Source organism: Cheilinus undulatus, linkage group 12, assembly GCF_018320785.1.
Source record: "Cheilinus undulatus linkage group 12, ASM1832078v1, whole genome shotgun sequence".
In the NCBI taxonomy this organism is placed as follows: domain Eukaryota; kingdom Metazoa; phylum Chordata; class Actinopteri; order Labriformes; family Labridae; genus Cheilinus; species Cheilinus undulatus.
In genome coordinates this window covers 37982122-38000906 of record NC_054876.1, presented here as the reverse complement: position 1 = coordinate 38000906, position 18785 = coordinate 37982122, and the positions used below count along the sequence as shown (strand labels likewise).

At 38.1% G+C, this 18785-nt stretch overlaps 1 protein-coding gene across 1 annotated transcript in view; it reads left to right on the top strand.

The window, feature by feature from the left end:
- Nucleotides 1-18436, top strand: part of slc12a9 (solute carrier family 12 member 9) — a 28290-nt gene extending 9854 nt beyond the window's left edge. The window contains exons 7-14 of the mRNA XM_041801098.1: nt 2231-2342; nt 2426-2583; nt 2660-2742; nt 2825-2949; nt 4975-5167; nt 6339-6513; nt 12061-12207; nt 12292-18436. Of these exons, the coding sequence (XP_041657032.1) occupies nt 2231-2342; nt 2426-2583; nt 2660-2742; nt 2825-2949; nt 4975-5167; nt 6339-6513; nt 12061-12207; nt 12292-13121 (1823 nt within the window). The 3' untranslated portion in view covers nt 13122-18436. The remainder of the gene's footprint in view (nt 1-2230; nt 2343-2425; nt 2584-2659; nt 2743-2824; nt 2950-4974; nt 5168-6338; nt 6514-12060; nt 12208-12291) is intronic.
- The last annotated feature ends 349 nt before the right edge of the window (nt 18437-18785 follow it).

Genomic DNA, 18785 nt, shown 5'->3' with positions numbered 1-18785 from the left:
AACCAACACTCACAAATTGTCCTGCACTCATTCTTCTTTGTGTATTGCAGACTGGCTACTCACTATTTTAAACATGAATCCATTTCTCTCCATCATGAAATAAGAGTATGTTGACAGTTGCATTGTTAGCATGTGACTTAAGGTACCAACCTGATAAATGTAGATGTAGACAGTTGAAACATTTTCCTTATCATATGAATTCTCAGGCTTTTTAACCTTTATCTGACAGGGCAGCTGAAAATAGTCAGGAAATGCGTTTATGTTGGGGTGGAATAGGGCATTGGTTCCTAACCTGGGTCCGAGACGCATTTTGGGATGCACCCGTGATTTCAGGGGGCATGAATCCCTGTCTGCTCTAAGGTTGTTAAAATTAGATTTACTCATACTAACTAGAATAATGATGAAACATTTATGAATAGTTTACAACAATATTTTGTTAAAAACACTTCTATGATGGCTATTTTGTTTGGAGTAAAATATAAAAACAATAAAAAAGTGCTGCATTTTGTTGACAGAAATATATGACTCTTTTCCTTTTGGGTCCTGAAGGTCTTAGCTCTCTGTAGATACAGTAGGTGGTATAATAAGTGGGCTCAGAGGAAACGGGTTAAGAGCTACTGGAGTAGGATGGCATGCACCAAATAGCTCCAGGATTGGGAGTTAAACCTGAAGACTGCAGGCTCTTTACATGGGGCACCTTGTTTACAAACTTAGCTGAACCTGTGTCCTGCTGTTTCATTAATTAATATTAACTAAGAGTTTTTAAAGCAGCTAAAGCCGAGTTTTTTTAGTTCAAGGATCAAAGGAAATGTTTAATATCCGTCAAGCAACGGCATTTTAAAAAAGCAGAATCTTTAGATTAAAATATGTTTTAGCTTTAGTTACACTCATTTCAACTCTCTATAATTTTAGTCTAGTTTTAGTCCTTACATTTTAGTCAAAACGTTTACTCGCATTGCTTGAATCTGGTGCCAAATCAAACTTTTCTATACAGATGCAAAACTTTGCTTGCATCTCTGCTTTCTACATCTGAAAAGCAGAAAAGCTACAGATTGATCCTACCTAACAGCTTGTGCTCTCTCATATTGTGGATTTAAATTATCCAACAAAAACTAAAATACATTTGATATTTGATTCATTATTAGTCTCATTAGAGTTTTTGTCATCAAATATGTATTTTTAACTCGTCTTAGTCTCATCTACATGGAAAAAGGGTAGGCAACTAATATTTTCAGTCATAGTTTTAGTTGGTAAAATAACACTGCTTCACAGCTGGGATTACAACATAAACCATCATATGAACTAAAGGAATGAATAAAATATGCAATATAATACATGAGAGAAAAATAGCAGTAAATTAATATGATAAGTAGAAAACATAGTGAGCTATTTAAAAGGCTAATAATAGTGCCGACAAAGATATTTTTTAATCTGTTAGAAATACATACTCTTTATCAGCCTCTTGTCCAGTTGAGTTGCTTTGTAGGAACTAACCACTTCAATGTTTCATTATTTCAACTCAAGAGAAGTTTTGAAGAACAAATGCTATTTCTTTTGATACCTAAGTCATTAGGGATGCAAATCAGAGGGATGAGATGATGGAATTCAACACCATATGATGTGATGCAATACCCCACAATACGTCAAGATATGTTCTAATGCAATACAGTTCAATATGTTACATTACTATATGTTACAATACAGTATAATACAAAACAATAAAATTTGTTACATAATGCAATGGAATACATGATACAGTTCATGATACGTGGCCCATGTTATGATTATGTTATAATACATTATTCTTTAATAACTGTGAAGGACATAAAATGCTCCTAAAAAGGTCAAAAACAAGATTAATGGATTTACTTAACCATTTGTCACACCTAATCTTTTTCCCTCCTCCTGTATCTTCTTTAATTTTACTATTAGATTTCTTCCTCTTTTGTTTATCAAATTTCATTCATGTTCCCCTTATTCCTGTCACCACATTTACAATAAAGAGTCATGAGTTAGTGACATGGTGGTGTTTTTTCTAAATTAAAAAGGCCTTTTTTGGCACCAGAAACTGGATAATTGTGTCACACAAGTCAGGAAAGTGTGTTGCTGCATGGATATTTTGCCTGTCCCTTATCAAATATAATTTGCTGATCATGCATCTGCACTGTTATGTTGCTTTAACACACCAACACGCTCTTTCTGACATTTATTCTTCCCTACATCTCTGCAGGGGAGCTGAAGAACCCAAGTGTTGCCATCCCTAAAGGCACCATCTCAGCAGTCTTTTACACATTCACAGTGTACGTCCTCCTACTTCTCATGGTCAGCGCCACCTGTGACAGGTATGACGAGTGTCATTATAGCGTGAGCTGATATTACTACACGCATAAATATTTTAAATAAGCCTTTTTTTCTTTTCCTTCAGGACCATGTTGATTCAGGATTACGGGTTCCTGCAGAAAATAAACATCTGGCCCCCGTTCGTCACCATCGGGATATACTGTGCTTCTCTCTCAGCTGCTATGTGCTCCTTAATCGGAGCATCTCGTATCCTCCATGCACTCGCTGTGGATCACCTCTTTGGTAAAGATACAACTCCACTCAATAATGGTTTCTTAGCTTACAGTTATTTCTAAAGAGACTTCTGATATCCTCACAGGTTTGCCATTAGCCCCTGCTGCTATCACGTCAAGCTCGGGGAACCCATGGGTGGCAGTGCTGTACACCTGGGGTCTGGCACAGGTGAGTAGATTTTCTGCAGCTCACTATCATATTAAACTACAAGCAGTATCCTGAGGTTTATTTTGTGGTGTCTGTGTTTCAGTGTGTAGTATTTGCAGGTGAGCTGAACTCTGTAGCAGCCATGGTGACTGTGTTTTACCTGCTCGCATACGCTGCGGTTGATCTGGCCTGTTTGGCTCTGGAATGGGCATCTGCTCCAAATTTCAGGTAAAATACACACACACACACACACACACACACCCACCCCCACCCACACACACACACATACTAGTTAAATTGTAAAACAAAACCACATGAACAGATGGATTAGTTCCAAACATACAAACTGCAAAAAAGCAAATCTTAGCCAGTGTAATAGAAATAACTAATTTCCCTTCGCAAAAGCCACATTCAGCTGACAATTGCACATAAAAATCATATTTCTGGATATAAAACACACTAAATAAGGCCTGTGTTGTTGTTAATAAATGCAGATATCAGTTGAAGATGGAAGTTATCGTGGTTTCTTGAAATTAAGATGTAGTGACAGCTCATCTCATTTCAAGACAAGCAAAATATGATTTCCTCCCCAGCAGTAATTTTCCTGTTTATTGTAGACAATCTACTGTTTATTTTGCATGCTTAAGATTTTCATCTGTTAGGTGAAGTCTGCCTAAGATATGTACAATGAAATATTTAAAGACAGAATTAAGACCAATGATTCTTAACTGGTCTAGCCTCAGACCCACCATCATCTATGAGAATTTGCCAATTAAGAAGCCTGATGAGATTTTTCAATCAGTCAGATTTATTCAATGAAAAATACTACAATTTCAGCCTAAGACAGTTTAAAAAATATGGGTAATCAAAAAAAACTGGCATGTTTTTATAGAGTTGAATAGACTCTGTGTCACATTTTTTCCACCCACTTTTGGGTCCTGATCCAAAAGTTTAGAACCACTGAATTGGACAAATGCACTGATTTAAACTCAGAAATTAGACCAAACAAAGCAAAACTTGCAGCTGCTTGCAACTGGCAGCGCTGCATCATTTTCAAAGCCTGTCAGCTCACACTGCTGCCATTGGGGGAGACAATGCATGGTTTCCATCTGTGTAAACAGTTATGTCTATCAGTTCAAAGTGAATTATTTAAGATACTGTGTGATCAGTGTGTCTCTACAAGAAAGACAGCACTAACTACATCGCTACACCTGCAGAGTTTTTTTTCTTTTCTCGCAGTTTGGCAGTTCAGTATTCTTTTCCGTTAACTTTCCCTCAGTCAGAATTATTCATCAGCCTGAATTAAGGTACAGTGGCTTAATTTAAATGGCTGCAACTGTTCCCTGCAATACTTTGAAACAGTCTCTTTGTGTCGTGAATCTTTGGTCTGAACTGAGCTTCAGATCTGAGTTGTTGCTGTGTATCAGTAAAACCTAGTAAAGAATACAGCAAACCTATTGGTTTAGAAAAGGTAAGAGACTGGCCATTTAAGACTTTAAATGAAATCTTAGAATCAGTCAGCCAGTGAATATTGCAACGTAAAAAAATGTCCACTAATCCAACAATTAAGCCACATTGTCAGAACAAAATTTAGAAGAAAATCCTTCATTCTGGGTAAAAATCTAAAAGGAATTACCCTTATTTACTCGTATTTCAGCATTATGTGTCATGCACTCTGGCTTAAGATGTAAGAAGAAAACCCTAGAATGGCCCAGTGGTTCCAGAAAAACTTGGAAGGTGGGGTAGCTTGAGGTATTCTGGTTCAGTGAGTGCCGGCTTAAAATGTAGAATTAGAAAGCCAAAAGTCTGGCATTTTTTTCTCATTTTTTTTATACCATTACTGTCACATAGATGACAGTAATGCCATTAGATTTTTTTCTAAATGCCTTTTTTAAATTCTGTTTTATTTACTAAATTAATCCCAAGTGAAATAACAACTTTAACTACACAGTACATGCTGAAAGGACATACAGACATGCATTATGGAGAGATGTCAGAGTGAGGGGGCAGATAAAGAGGCCCTGAGCAGTCTGGTTTGTTACCATGCTCGGTGAACTCACCCCTCTCCAGCTGCTAGCCATACTTGGTCCAGGACTTGAATCAGCAACCCTCTATTTTCCAACCCATCCTTATTGACTGAGCTGCTACCATCCCTAATCAAATATTCTATGATAAATTAAATGTGTTATTGATTGTCTTACCTCCTCTCTGTTTTCTCAGTCTGACAGCTTTATTTTTTTCTCTGTGTACCAGACCGACCTTCCAGTTCTTTTCCTGGCACACCTGCCTGCTGGGGATCCTGAGCTGTCTGGTGATGATGTTCGTCATTAACCCTGTATATTCCTCGGGCAGTATTGTCCTCCTTCTTTTGCTGCTGCTTTTCCTCCACTACAGATCGCCCACCAGCAGCTGGGGATACATCAGCCAGGCACTCATTTTCCATCAGGTATCAGCTGCTTTAACTTAAGTTTTTCATGCCAGCCCCTTGATAAGACTTCAGATTTGAGATAAGTGATGTGTGAATGCAGAAGTTAATATCTAAGAGAATTCACCACTAGCAAGCAATAGAATATTCAGAATAGAGAGAAAGAGCGACAGTAAGCCTATGATGTGTCCCTCAGAGCCTGTTATATGGCCCTCAGAGCCTGTGATATGGCCTTATGTACCACTGCAGACAGGAACTGCTTTGAATAATGGCACAAATAGAGCTAATGCAAAGAAGCATAAGAACTTTTTTGTAAATATTTTAAATATTTTTTGTCACTGAATACTGTTTACAGTTTTGGTCTCCAAGAGATGGGAGAACAAGTTTGTGCCAAAAAGTCTTAATAATTATTGTTTACTTTGTCTATGTTGTCTGTGAGAAATATGACATTTAGAGCTGTTGACACAGGAGTGATGTTTTTTTAAGACAATAAGTCCAGGTGAGACAAAATGGTTAAAAAATAGCTTAAGGCTTGAAGGAGTACAGAAACTGTGTCCATAGTTTGCAAAACTAAGGTTTCCTAAACTATGCGCACTTATGTACAGCAAATGTATAACTTCTGCAAACATTTATAGTTTTACAAACCATACATGTCTGATATAAGCCATCAAAAGTGAGAGAGGGAAATGGAGAAAAGCTTCAGTAGGAAATAGAATTGTCTTATTAGAGTCAGATTCAGATTAACAAAGTCTCGGGTTTACAAGTATTTGATGATAGATAATTCTAACAGTTTTGACAGTGGTGATGCACCTTTGTGGCCAAAATACAACCAAAAACACATTTACCACACATGACAAAACCTATAGATGAAACAAGTGCAGTACAGCATAGGCATTTTGAACTTGATGTTCTGCTCTTTATGGTGCAGTTCTTCCAGGTTGTGCTGCAGGTGCTGATGGAGGTTTGTTAGATTTTTGCTGGGAGTAACCATAACTGCTGGACAAGTTTTATATTTCTGTAACATGAGGTCATTACTGAGTCCAAGAAAATTTAAAATGTCAGAGGTGCTGGTCTTTTTACAATAAAGTCTCTGTCATTATTGAGTTGTACCTACTTCCTCAGGTAGTATGCCTGCAAAGAATCCAAACAAATGCCACAGTATTTCTGCAGCTCTATCTTTTTCTTTCCTCAGGTGCGGAAGTATCTGTTGATGCTCGATGTGAGGAAGGACCATGTGAAGTTCTGGCGGCCACAAGTGCTGTTAATGGTGGCCAACCCTCGCTCTTCCTGTCAGCTCATCCTGTTCGTCAACCAGCTAAAAAAGGGAGGACTGTTCGTGTTGGGCCACGTGCAGCTGGGAGATCTGGGTAATTCTCTTTGGATGGTCTGTGATGGCAATTTGCAGCTAACAATATTAAAAGATTCTTATCTTTGAATCATGTTCCCCACATGGTTCAGCCCTCCACCAGGGCTGCTTTTAGCCTCTTATGTTAGGGGGGCTTTGATAGATGCAAACCCATTTCCAAAAATTTGGGATAATTTAAATAAAAACAGAATGTGATAATTAGTGGTTACTCAGATCCCAGGTTATTTTCAATTGTGTCAAATGGGAAGGATCCCTGCCACAAGATATTCTATCTGACCTTGCATCATTACGTTTGGAAGGCATGGCTGGACAAAGGGTCAATTCTAGTATAGGCATCTGGAGCATGATGCTAGCAGCAACTTCCAGAAAGGCTGGGACAGAGCAGTCTTTCACAGAACTTGTCCTGGTCCTCAAAGAGGAAGACTCAGCCTCTCTGGGATGATCTTAACACACCAAATCATGTCACTAACATGTTTCCACCTTATTCCTAGCCTCCATGATGCTTTGCGTGAATTCTATGTGTCTTCTGTCAGAGTAACATTATAAATAGCAACAAGATGCTAATCCTAATTATTAGAGTAATTAAGAGGTAAAATTGGTATTAATGTCATCTTTCAGACATCAAACGAGATGATATGATCAATCTTCTTACTTGTAATATCAAGTAATGAGAGGATATTATGAATAAATGGCCTCAGATAATGCACACAAGTATATTTAGCTAGTTTATCATCAGTTATTTTGAATTTTTCCAAATCATGTCCAATAATTTTAATTTACCACAGGTGAACTCAAATCAAGGTGTAGAAACATCTCAGCAAATATCCAGAGAAATAGAGGGAACCTGAGCAATATTTAAAATATTGTTGCAAATGGTCTGAATACTAATGTCAACATGATATTTCAGGGTTTTTTTATTTTTTAATACATTGCAAAAATGTTTAAAATTCTTTTTTCATCTCGTCATTATGGGATACTGGCTGTGGATTAATGAGAGAAAATGAATTTAAACAACAGTAGCATGAATGAAAGTGCAATTTTAATATGTTTTCCCCATATTTTTAGATCTTCACATTCTGTTGTTATTTACTTTTTAATCAGTGTCTCAACGTTTTTCTGGGAGTGGGATTTTAGTGGCACACACAACCCTTGAGCAAAGGTAGCTAAATGGTCCAATAAGATGAAAACGGTCAAATAAAGGATCAGATTTATTCTGCATTCTAGTAAAATTTCCTTCACCAAATAATTTAAGAATGCTTTATTCAGTTAAAGTAAACACAAATTTATTGTTTTTCTTAAATAAAATACATAGCATCATATCCAGGCTAAATTTAAACTGTTGTTATTCGTGTGATCATTTTACCCCTCAGTCATTAAAATGCACATTTAAATGAGGGAAATTCAATTCTTGGTGCCCATTAATGCAGCTGAACTGAGCCTGAAATAAGGAATTATAAAATGCCAAATTAAAACTGCAATCAAGAACAATTGTTTCATCACTGAACCTAATGAATGTGTTGTTCTCAATGCCAGGGGGAAAAACTAGGCTGTGCTGGAATTTTAATGAATTGATATTTTGCACTTTGGTCGAAGTGTGACGCTGAAATCTGTGTTTAAGAACGCCTGAAAAGAAAGCTCCACCCTGCCACATGATGCAATACTTATGAGATGGATATGGAGGCTGTTGGTGATTAACTGACCTAAACAAGTCAAAAAAAGGTAAAAATGCATCAAATAGTGTTGGGTTAAAGGTAATTATTCTTCTAGTAAATCATTTCAAAGTACTTCTATTTGAATTTTTTGAAAAAAATATAAATGAATCCCCCTTTGGTCATAACGCGTGGGTTTAGAAATTCATAAAACTGTTGAGGTTCAATAGGGCTGCAACTATGTAAAGCATTTATTCAGACTGGTTTAAGTGTGGATGAAACAATAGCAACCTTATTGTAGTTGGTCATTTGGTAATTCATAATTTCTTCTTTCAGGATGCTACAGAGGGCCAGGGCATTTGAGTTGAATGAAGTGCTAAAAATAATTTTCTCTCTCTCATTTTGTTTATGAGTAAATACTAACATTAGACCCCTCCAAGATCAAGTAAACATGTGAACAATGTCTCATAATAATCTGGATTTGAAAATATAAAAATAGAGCTCCTTATAAACCTCCTTAAGGGCAGAGAGATTCATAGTGATGAAAATTAAATCCCCAAATCTGCCTTTCTTTTAGATAATCTGTCAGCATTTGATTTACAGTCAAAGGCAAAAAAAAAATCCCTGAAATAGAAAACAGTAATTCTGAAATTTCCAACCAGAGTACAGGGAATAAGTGAATTGATATTGTAATTTCTTCATGTATGCATTGAATCAACGTGGAATCAAGACATAGTTTTTTTAGCAACTAATCAAGAGGAAGACACAGAGTTAATTTTACTGCTATAACAGTATAAACCAGCTCAGGTCTGCAGGCACCCTCATGGAAGGATTCCTCCTGGGTTTTCACTTTCCATCTGCTGCTTCCTTACATTATTTATGAGATAGCAAGTTTGCTTTAAAGAACCAGACCTGAGAGTTTACACTTGACAGATGTCTTCCTTCTCATTTGCTTACAACCAAATTCTGTGAAAATATACAGAGTCAAGGCTACACAAACAGTTTTTCCTAACTCTCTCACCAGCTCAGTTTCTCTTACTGCCTCCTGGTGTCTAGTTTGAAGCATTACAACATTAAATCCTTGAAATAAGATCATGTACATGTGATTTAAGGTAGAAAGGGAAGAAAGAGAAATCCTTTTTTCACTTCTTTTTTTTACTTTGACATTTCCAAAGAACATCTTTTACACCTGTACGGCTGCTTTAAAACTGTAGTAAATGTAAAGTTGTATGATTTTATTTGATTTATTTGATTTGATTTTGAGACAAGACAATCCAGTAACACTAAAAGTACAGCCTACTACCAAAGACTGCATCAAGACCAAACAAAAACAATATATGGGATGCTATTTCACACAACTATAAGAGGAGGATAAGCTTTGTGAGTGGACTTCCAGGCAAGTGTAGGGATAGAAAATTTGTCTTCAGTGGATTTTTCTGTAAGTATTGATGCACTTTTATGGATTGATGTGCATAGTAAGAGGTGTGGGGAGGCTTGAAAATATTTTCATTTGCCAAGAGGGGGCTGGCAGAAAAGTTCTGAAACGCTGGTTTAGCCCATGAGTCACCAGCTGTTTTCCCCCAACAGGTACAAATCACTAACTGGATCTTTATTCTGGAAATACATTTATGTCATTCATAGAACTTCAAGCTGTATACCAAATTCCCAGTAAACACACACAAGTTTTATAATGTCCAGGCAAAAGCATAGCTTAGCGCTCCCCCCTCTCTCCTCTTTAGAGGACATAACTTTTGAAAATCTGGAGGCTAAGGGTCAGGTGTCTTGACTGTGTGATATGTTTGTGTGCAGTTGCAATGCATCATCAGGTAAAATTTTACGGGCGTGGACAAAGGATTTACAGGTGGACATAACACTGGAAGAATGGTCAGAGGCATGTTCTTTAGTTCAAACTCAAACAGGTAATATTCAGTCCAAATTACTGCAATATAAATGGTTTAGTAGACAATACAGTACTCCAGCAAGACCACCAATTTAACCCAAATATTCCTGATACGTGCATTAAATGTGGTGACCAGAAGGGGTCTCTGTTTCATTGCATGTGGGAATGCCCATTAATATTTAGTTTTTGGAAAAGTGTTGTAAATATATGCAGCAAAATTATTGGTAAAGAAGTCCCTCTTAACCCCAAACTATGCCTTCTTAACATCTACCCAGATGATTTTGTAGTATCAAACCATTTAAAGTCACTGCTTAATGTGTGTTTCTTGGAGGCTAAAGGATGTATTGCTCGTTTTTGGAAACAACGACCAACCTGTGGTGTCTCTCAGTGGTTGAAAGGAATGACCCTTTTTCTTGCTCTTGAAAACCTCACTTATTTTACAAAGAATGAACTCAACAAGTTTTGGAATGTATGGAATTTTTTTTTTTAATAGATTTCTTGGCAGTAATGGTTTATCAAGTGAAGCTTGGACTGATGAAGAGAGTTAAATGTCTGTGGGACTACTGATCTGTGTTTTTTTTTTCATTGTATTTTGTATTACTTCCTTTCTTTTTCCTTAAGAATTGTTCATTTGACATCTTGTATACTTTGTTTTTCTCATTCTAAAAAAAGACAGAGATGTTTAAAAAAAGAAGAACAAATCACTAACTGTAGATTAAGTGATTTTAATCGTTGATTATTGTCACTACATCAGTATAAACAGTGTAGTAAAATTATTATTGCATATCTCTATATTTATGTCCAGTCTTGTGCATACATTTTAGGTATTTAGGGTGCCAAAGATTCATCACGGGACCCGATGTGCCTTGACCCAGGTCTGCACATCAACTCCACTCTGAAGGTGTGGACTTTTTCAGCCAGTTATTATCCCATGCCTTCAGGCCGGCCAACTTTAGGCCCAAATATCCTGAAAGTTCTGTACAGTTCTGTATAGGTTAATATGATTTTACTGCTGCATCTTGCACACTCTGTTAACAGTATATGTTAATTCCAGAATGCCCTCTGTCAAAACCAAAACAGAATATGATGTGGAGACTCTCTGCCAAGCTCTGTCCAGCTCTACTGTTTACTTCCTGTGATGAACTGAGAACTGAATTCATCAATAACCGCACTCCATAAGATGTACTTACTGAAAAGTAAACCCCCATTTTCCTTTCATGGATGGATTTCTCACATTGTTCGCCAAGAAGGCCACTTTTAACAGATTTTCTCCCCCATTATGTGAAATTCATCCATGAAACAAAAACAGGTATTTTCATTGTTTAATAAATGTACGTTATGGAGGGCATTTTTTAACTAATAGAGTCCTTGGTTAAATTAAAAACAAAGCAGTAGAGGAAGGTGACGCTGAGTAACTTGTCCTTACATGGTTCGTTTGTGTCTTGTGTGGCCACAACAATCTTACCGGGGCCAGAGGCTGCGGGTATGGAGTGCTTTTTGGGGGGGATTTGAGTGACAGAACACACAGGCGATGGCAGGGAATAGTGATGGTCCATCACAAATGAACAGCACAAAACAAAAATCCCTGTACAGCAGTCCAACATGTAGTGTTTTAACAGTGATGATAAACATTTCATGTGTGTGACTGTGGCTCTGTTATGGCAGGCAGCAAGCAAGATAAGACAAGTGTTACAACTATAAAATTAAGGTTTTATCTGGCTTTCAAAACTATTGGAAATCTTTGAGATAGTGTAATTACTCAAAAATATCATAGGGGCAGTCATTTCTTGATTAAAAGGGACATACTGTATCAGTGTAAAATTCTGCATATTGTACCTTTATTAATGCTGAAGGCTATACATTCCCCCCCTTAAAGATATTGGTGGATGTTATATGTGCGTTACACTGTGCTGCCAAAGTAGATGAAGATCTTGAAGACTGATTCCTCCACTTTTCTCCTTCATACTCCTAACATCTGTCTGTCTCCCCCTTGTTTTAGACACCCTGCCTACAGACCCGGTGCAGCAGCAGTACAACTTCTGGTTGAGCCTGGTTGATAAACTGGATGTGAAGGCCTTTGTTGACCTCTCACTATCTCCTTCTGTCAGACAAGGAACACAGCATCTGCTGCGAATCACAGGCCTAGGTAAGCCTCTGATTTCTTTTCCCATCATGCTGCTGCTCTCGCTTCACCCAAAGACTTGAAAGTTTTTATTATTTTCTCCCAAAGGTGGCATGAAGCCCAACACCCTGATTTTGGGTTTCTATGACAGCTGCACCCCAGACGACTTCTTCCTGCAGGACACGGCCTTCTGTAACTCTTCCATGGGACGAGGGAGTGAAGACGAGTATAATTTTGGAGTTGACCTGCCTTCTCTTCAGGCTCACTTCCCGCCAGTGCGACATGTTGAGAGCCCGCACTCGCTGTCCCCTGAGGAGTATGTCGGCATTGTCTCTGACGCCTTAAAAATGGGGAAGAACGTGTGTCTCGCTCGCTACTTTTTCCAGTTGGAGGGCGAGGATAAAGATAGCAAAGTAGATGGCTCCGATCGGACAATAGACATATGGCCTCTCAACCTACTCCAGCCTGGCAGCCGTGATTACGAGGATGTGTGCAGCCTCTTCCTGCTTCAGATGGCCTGCGTGCTCAACATGTCCAATAAGTGGCGCCGTGCAAGGATGAGAATCTTCCTGAATGTGGAGACAGAGTCCAACGACCAAGGCTGGGTGGTAAATGAGGAGGCGTTCAGAGAGCTGCTGAGGAAGCTGAGGATTAGGGCGTCTATAAAGATCGTGCCATGGGACACTGTGGTGCAGCACCACATTCAGCCAGCTGGAGAACCAAAGGACACTCTGTCTGAGGACTTCCTGTCTGCAGTGAACTCGATGCTGCTGGAGCACAGCTCACAATCTGCTGTGTGCTTCCTGTACCTGCCGCGGCCTCCTGCTCAACGTAACCTCTCACAGCAGTATTTGGCTCAATTAGAGGCAGTCACCAATAATCTGGGGCCGACACTGCTGATTCATGGTGTCACACCAGTCACATACACTGGACTGTGAGCATGAGCAGTCATAACTTTCATGTTCTATCACTTGATAATGTACACGAAACAGCATTGCATCTGTCCACTCATTTTAGCGCTGTATAAACTCCTTTATTGTGTCAAATTAACACAAAACTTAGCAACAGCTGGATGCTAGGGGATATATGTTTTACTGGAGCTAAGAACAGACCACACTTGAATGCATTTTTAAAAATACACCACTCAATGCTACTTTTTGCATTCAGTGAGGATGGGTCCTGTTTACAAATACTTGAACTGGCTTGGCGATTAAGCCAAGGAACGGGGAAATATGCTTGTCTGCCTGATTAACATCACTGTAATCTCATGTTTTCATTAACTTTAGGCCTTTCCTTTTAACACAAGGTAGTAATTCTGTGTCCAAGACTGTTGGACAAAATCAAAGTTTGTTTTGAGTATTACGGATTATTTGAGAGGGGTCTGGCTTCATACTGTACATCTCTGATGGCCACTCTCACATACCGTTCATATGAGATGCCATATATCTCAGAAATGAAAGTGTAATTTGCTGTTACAACAGATTTCCAGTTTTTAGATTTTTTTTTAATTTAACTTTATACATAAACAAAGCCTAGCAGTTACATCCATGATATAACCACATGGTAAACATTACAGACTAAAAAACATTTCATTAATTTAACAGAGAAAAAGACCAGTGTTATAATTCAGGATGAAGTTTTGTATAGACCTGTTTTAGAAGAAGTTGTACAAACTGTGGCTTGATATAGCTCCATTAGCTTTAACTCAAGCTAACATAGCTACTCTAGCTTCATAGGTAACAATACTACATAAGCCAACGTAGCCAAGTTGGCTTAAGCAGAGTGAACTTAAGAGAAGTTACTAAAGCTAACATAGCTACATAGATAGCGTATCTATGTAGTTTATGTAGCTGCTTTGTGAGCTTAGCGTTAGCTATGTAGCTCTGTTATTAATGATTAAGTAAGCTTTAGCCACATGAGCTTAAGCAAACACGACAAAAGCTAACCTAGCTATGTAGATAAACAGCCTATGTAGCTGCTTTGTGAGCTTAGCTGTAGCTATGTTAGCTACATAACTAAAGTAACAGCATAAGCCAATGTAGCTAAGTTAGCTTTAGCAATGTGAGCTTGAGCAAATATAGCTAAAGCTAACATAGCTACATAGCTAGCGTATCTGTGTAGCCTACATGGTTGCTTTGTCTGCTTAGCTTTAGCTATGTTAACTACATAGCTTTGTTATGTACATCTAAGTTAGCTTTAGCAAACTTAGCTTAAGTTCATGTAGCTACATAGATACATAGCTAATGTAGCTGCTTTGTGAGCTAAGCTTTAGCAACATCAGCTTTAGCAAACTTAACTAAAGCTAACATAGCTATGTAGACATTTAGCATTTGTAGCTGACATAGCTTCATGTGTGCTTAGCTTTAGCTACATTAGCTATGTAGCTCTGTAATCTATAGCTCAGTTATTTTTAGCAATGTGAGGTTTAGCAAACTTGACTAAAGCTAATTTAACTACATAGATAATGTAGATACAGAGGCTATGTAGCTGCTTTGTAACGTAACTGGCACAGCTAATGGAGCTACATAAGCTATGCTTGCTCCTGTATGCAGACTGTTTACTTTGCCTTATTAAATGTTTTGTTATCAGATTTTTTTTACTTTTGGTATCTTAACTGTTACTTTAATCCTTTCCTTAACACTTAACGGAACTTTAAGCCAATTTTGTTTCAAAAGTTTTAGCGTGTGTTTCTGTTCTGAGATTTACAGCATCTTAGATGAACCGTCTTGGAGAGTGGCCTTCAGAGATAAACAGTCTTTGGGATTATTTAGGGTATTAAAAATGGAGTTGTCTGTATATAATTTGCAGGCATGAAATTATGAATTTGTAGTATTTACGCTGAGTATTCATCATAGTGAACACCTCTGTCCTGGTTCAGTTTTTAAATGAATTAGTGCTACTGCTAATTGTTCTGTGTACATTTTCTGCCTGCCTCTACATTTACACATTTCTGCTGGTGTCAGGACCAACAATGCAGAGACATTTTGTTTCTGAGCTTTGTACTGATTCTCATTTTGAAGCACTTCTGCAAACTTATTTCCTTTTTTCTGTTGTTAAATTTGTCACATGTCAGTTTTGTATATTTGAGCTCAAAATAATGAACAGCTGGTTTTGCTGTTTTATTTGCTAACTTAAAAAGAACAATTTGATATTTGACGGTCAGACGTACACCTGTAAGAAGTGTACTAGTTACTGTTAGTGTACTAGTTACTGTGAGCTCTGTCCTACTGTTACGCTCAGTCAGGGCTCAGACCAGTGACGATGCAGACCAAATTTAAAAAAAAAAAAAAAAAACATTAGAAACCAGAGCAAGTTTTACACAATTCCTTATATTTACATATACAATTCCCCAAAGATGTCACTGTGCTCTTATCATGTGGCAGCAATCACATGGACCCTTAGATAAATCACAAATAGCTGCTAAACAAATCCATCTGCACTTTTGTCATGTTCCACCTTGACTTGTATTTAATAGTAAATGAGAAAGCCTTGAAGGACTGACATTTGTTATTAATGGTCTTTACTGTAGATGTACATAATAAACGGCTGTTTGTCAAAGGAGTAAATATGTGTATTGTGTGCAGTCTATGTGTTCATAATCTTCTGAATAATCCCATTTTGGGTCCTGGGGGTGCTGGAACCAAAAGTAGGTAAAAGCCTGGGTAGAACCTGGACAGGTCACCTGTCAGTCACAGGTAAATTAACAGTCACACCTACAAGCGATTTAGAGTCACCAAGTGGGAGGAGACCCGGAGATCACTAACAAAGTTAAGCATGCATTCATGAAGAAAACACGCCAATGAGGTGCTGGTAGCCTAGTGGGTATGATGCATTCAGAAAGTATTCAGACCCCTTTCATTTTTTTTGTTTTTCTTATGTTGCAGCCTGATGCTACAGTTGAAACATTTTTGCAAATGACTGATATGACATTACACAAGCATTCTGACTCTTTTGCAAAAACACTTGAATTAGCTCAGGTTCCTCTTATTTCTCTAGATCTTTGCTGAGATGTTACAGCTTGATTGTAGTCCCCCTGTGGTAAGTTAAATTGGACATGATTTCAAAAGGCACACATACCTCTAAAGAAGGCCTCAGCTGATAATTCATATCAGAGCAAAATCCAAGCCATGAGGTCAAAAGAACTGCATGCAGAGACAGGATTGCTGCAAGGCACAGATCTAGGGAAGGCTACAAAAAATTCTGTTGCACTAAAGGTTCCCAAGAGCACAGTGGGCTCCATAATTCTCAAATAGAACAAGTTTGGCACAACCAGGACTTTTCCAAGAGCTGGTCACCTGACAAAACTAAGCCATCTGAGGAGAAAGGCGTAAGAGGAGTAAAAGAGGTGACCAAGAACCCATGGTCACTTCTACCGAGCTTCAGATATACTGTGTAGAGATGGGACAAAGTTCAAGAAGGACAACCATCTCTGCAGCACTCTAGTTCTTATGGTAGAGTGGCTGGACGGAAGCCTCTCCTCAGTGCAAAACACACGAAAGCCAGCTTGGAGTTTGCAAAAACTTCACATGAAAGCCAAGCAGGCCACTCAGTTCTAATGGAAGCTATAAATTTACTCCTTATAACAGTTTTTTTCCATTGGTTTGGCTTATTTCTTGAAACCGAAATTACATTCTCAAAACTCTAAGATTATTTGGCAAAACAGTCTTACAGTTCAGCACAACACCATAGCTCACTTGCAAAAGCTCGTATCTCTCCCAAAACTGTTCACTCATGCTTCAAAGCTAAATTCCTTTCCCATATAAATAGCCAGTGCCACCAAAAATGCAAAGATCCTTCTCAGTTGCTTTGGCTCATTTCTTAAAACAGACAGGACGTTCTCAACACTCTTGGTGCTTTTGCCAAAATAACCTGGATGGTTCAGCACAACACCATGGTTCACTTGCAAAAGCTCATATCTCTCCCAAAACTGTTTACTCATTTTTCAAAACTTAATCCTATTCTCATAAATAGTCAGTGCCCCCAAAATGCATTGTCCCTTTGGTATTGTGTAAGCACTGCAAATCAAAATGTTTTGATGTTTTGTCACCATGGCAGATGACCATTGAAATATCCCTCATGTCCATCTCTCAGTCTTAGCCCAGTCCTTCATTGACAATGGTTACTGTGCTAGTTTTTTTTTTTTGTCTCGCTGACATAATACAATTGTGTGAAAAACTGGGAAAAAAAAGAAAATAGGATTTCACAGTAAGAGTAGCCTCCAAGGTTTGACATCACACATTGCACTCATACTGCCAAGGAAATTGTAACTTTTTATCCACATACATTAAGTAACTTCCATACATCAGAGTAAAAAGAAAACGCATACAGCATAACAATCTGTAATATAAACACATAAACAAAAAACAAGCTCCATATATACATGTTTGGAAGCATTCACAATCATGGACAGCACCTATCAGGTAACTAAACACACTGTTTGATTGGTCATCTGAGATGTGTGAAACTCCTCCTTCGTTAGTCAAGTTCTAGTTTCACCTGACTGTCAATTAATTAATTTATCCAATGTTCCAAGAGATTCATGTATGCTTTTCATGGTTTTACAGTTTGTTCTTGACTAGTTTTGACAATTGAACAGACTATTGTGCATGTGATGACTTATACAATGAAATGATGCTGACATGCTTTGGAGAGAACAACCATTAGGCTGAGAAGTCAACAATCAGTTTAGATCAACAAGGTCTATTCACTTGGGAATTATGCTAAACGCAGGCTATCTGTACTTAATCATTTGCAGAGATGTACTGAGACATTGAGATATGTACTGAGACATTTGCTGAGAAATTCAATTCTGTTGTGAACAATTGCCAAGTGGTTTGGAGGTTTGTCCATGTTATTTTGAGAATGTAATTTCGGTTTCAAGAAATGAGCCAAACCAATGGAGAAAAACTGTAAATTAAGGGCAACAGTGGCTGCTGTAAATTGAGGCTTGGGATGGGAACTGGGAGGACTCTGGTTCAGAGTCTCTGGTAAGGACTAAAGTTTAAAATGGTCCTGGCATTTCTCTTCATTAGTGCATGATCATCAGATGCAGTTTGTGCATGTGTGTATCATATTTAATAATAGTGTTAATACTGATGCCCTATCTAGGATTTTTATGAGGGAAAAAGATGCTTATTGTCATTTTTTCTCCTATTGACAGTATCCTTAACCTGACACGCCAGATGGATGTGTTTCACACATCCATCTGGGAAGGCTTCAAAAGGAAACGTTTGAGAAAAGGCAGAGGCTTTGAAAAAACTCAGTGATTGGATGAACGTTCTGTCACATCTCTACAAGCCAATCAGAGCAACAAAACACAGGACGTAGCAGCTATGGAGGAATAACACAAAACATGGCGAATATAGACATGTAAGTACTCGACTTTTGTCATTTTTGAAAACAAAACAACTCACTGCTGTTCTTTGTTCTTCTTTTAACAGAGAAATGTCGTCAAGTTCTGATAAAACTTACGCTTCAGCAGCATCCACGCTAAGCTCTTATGCCATAATTGCACTGGCCTCTTGTTGCTGTTTGTTTACGTCACGACTCTGCCGTGCCTGAAAGTACTGCCCCTCGTCGCTGATTGGTCCTTCCACTTTCTA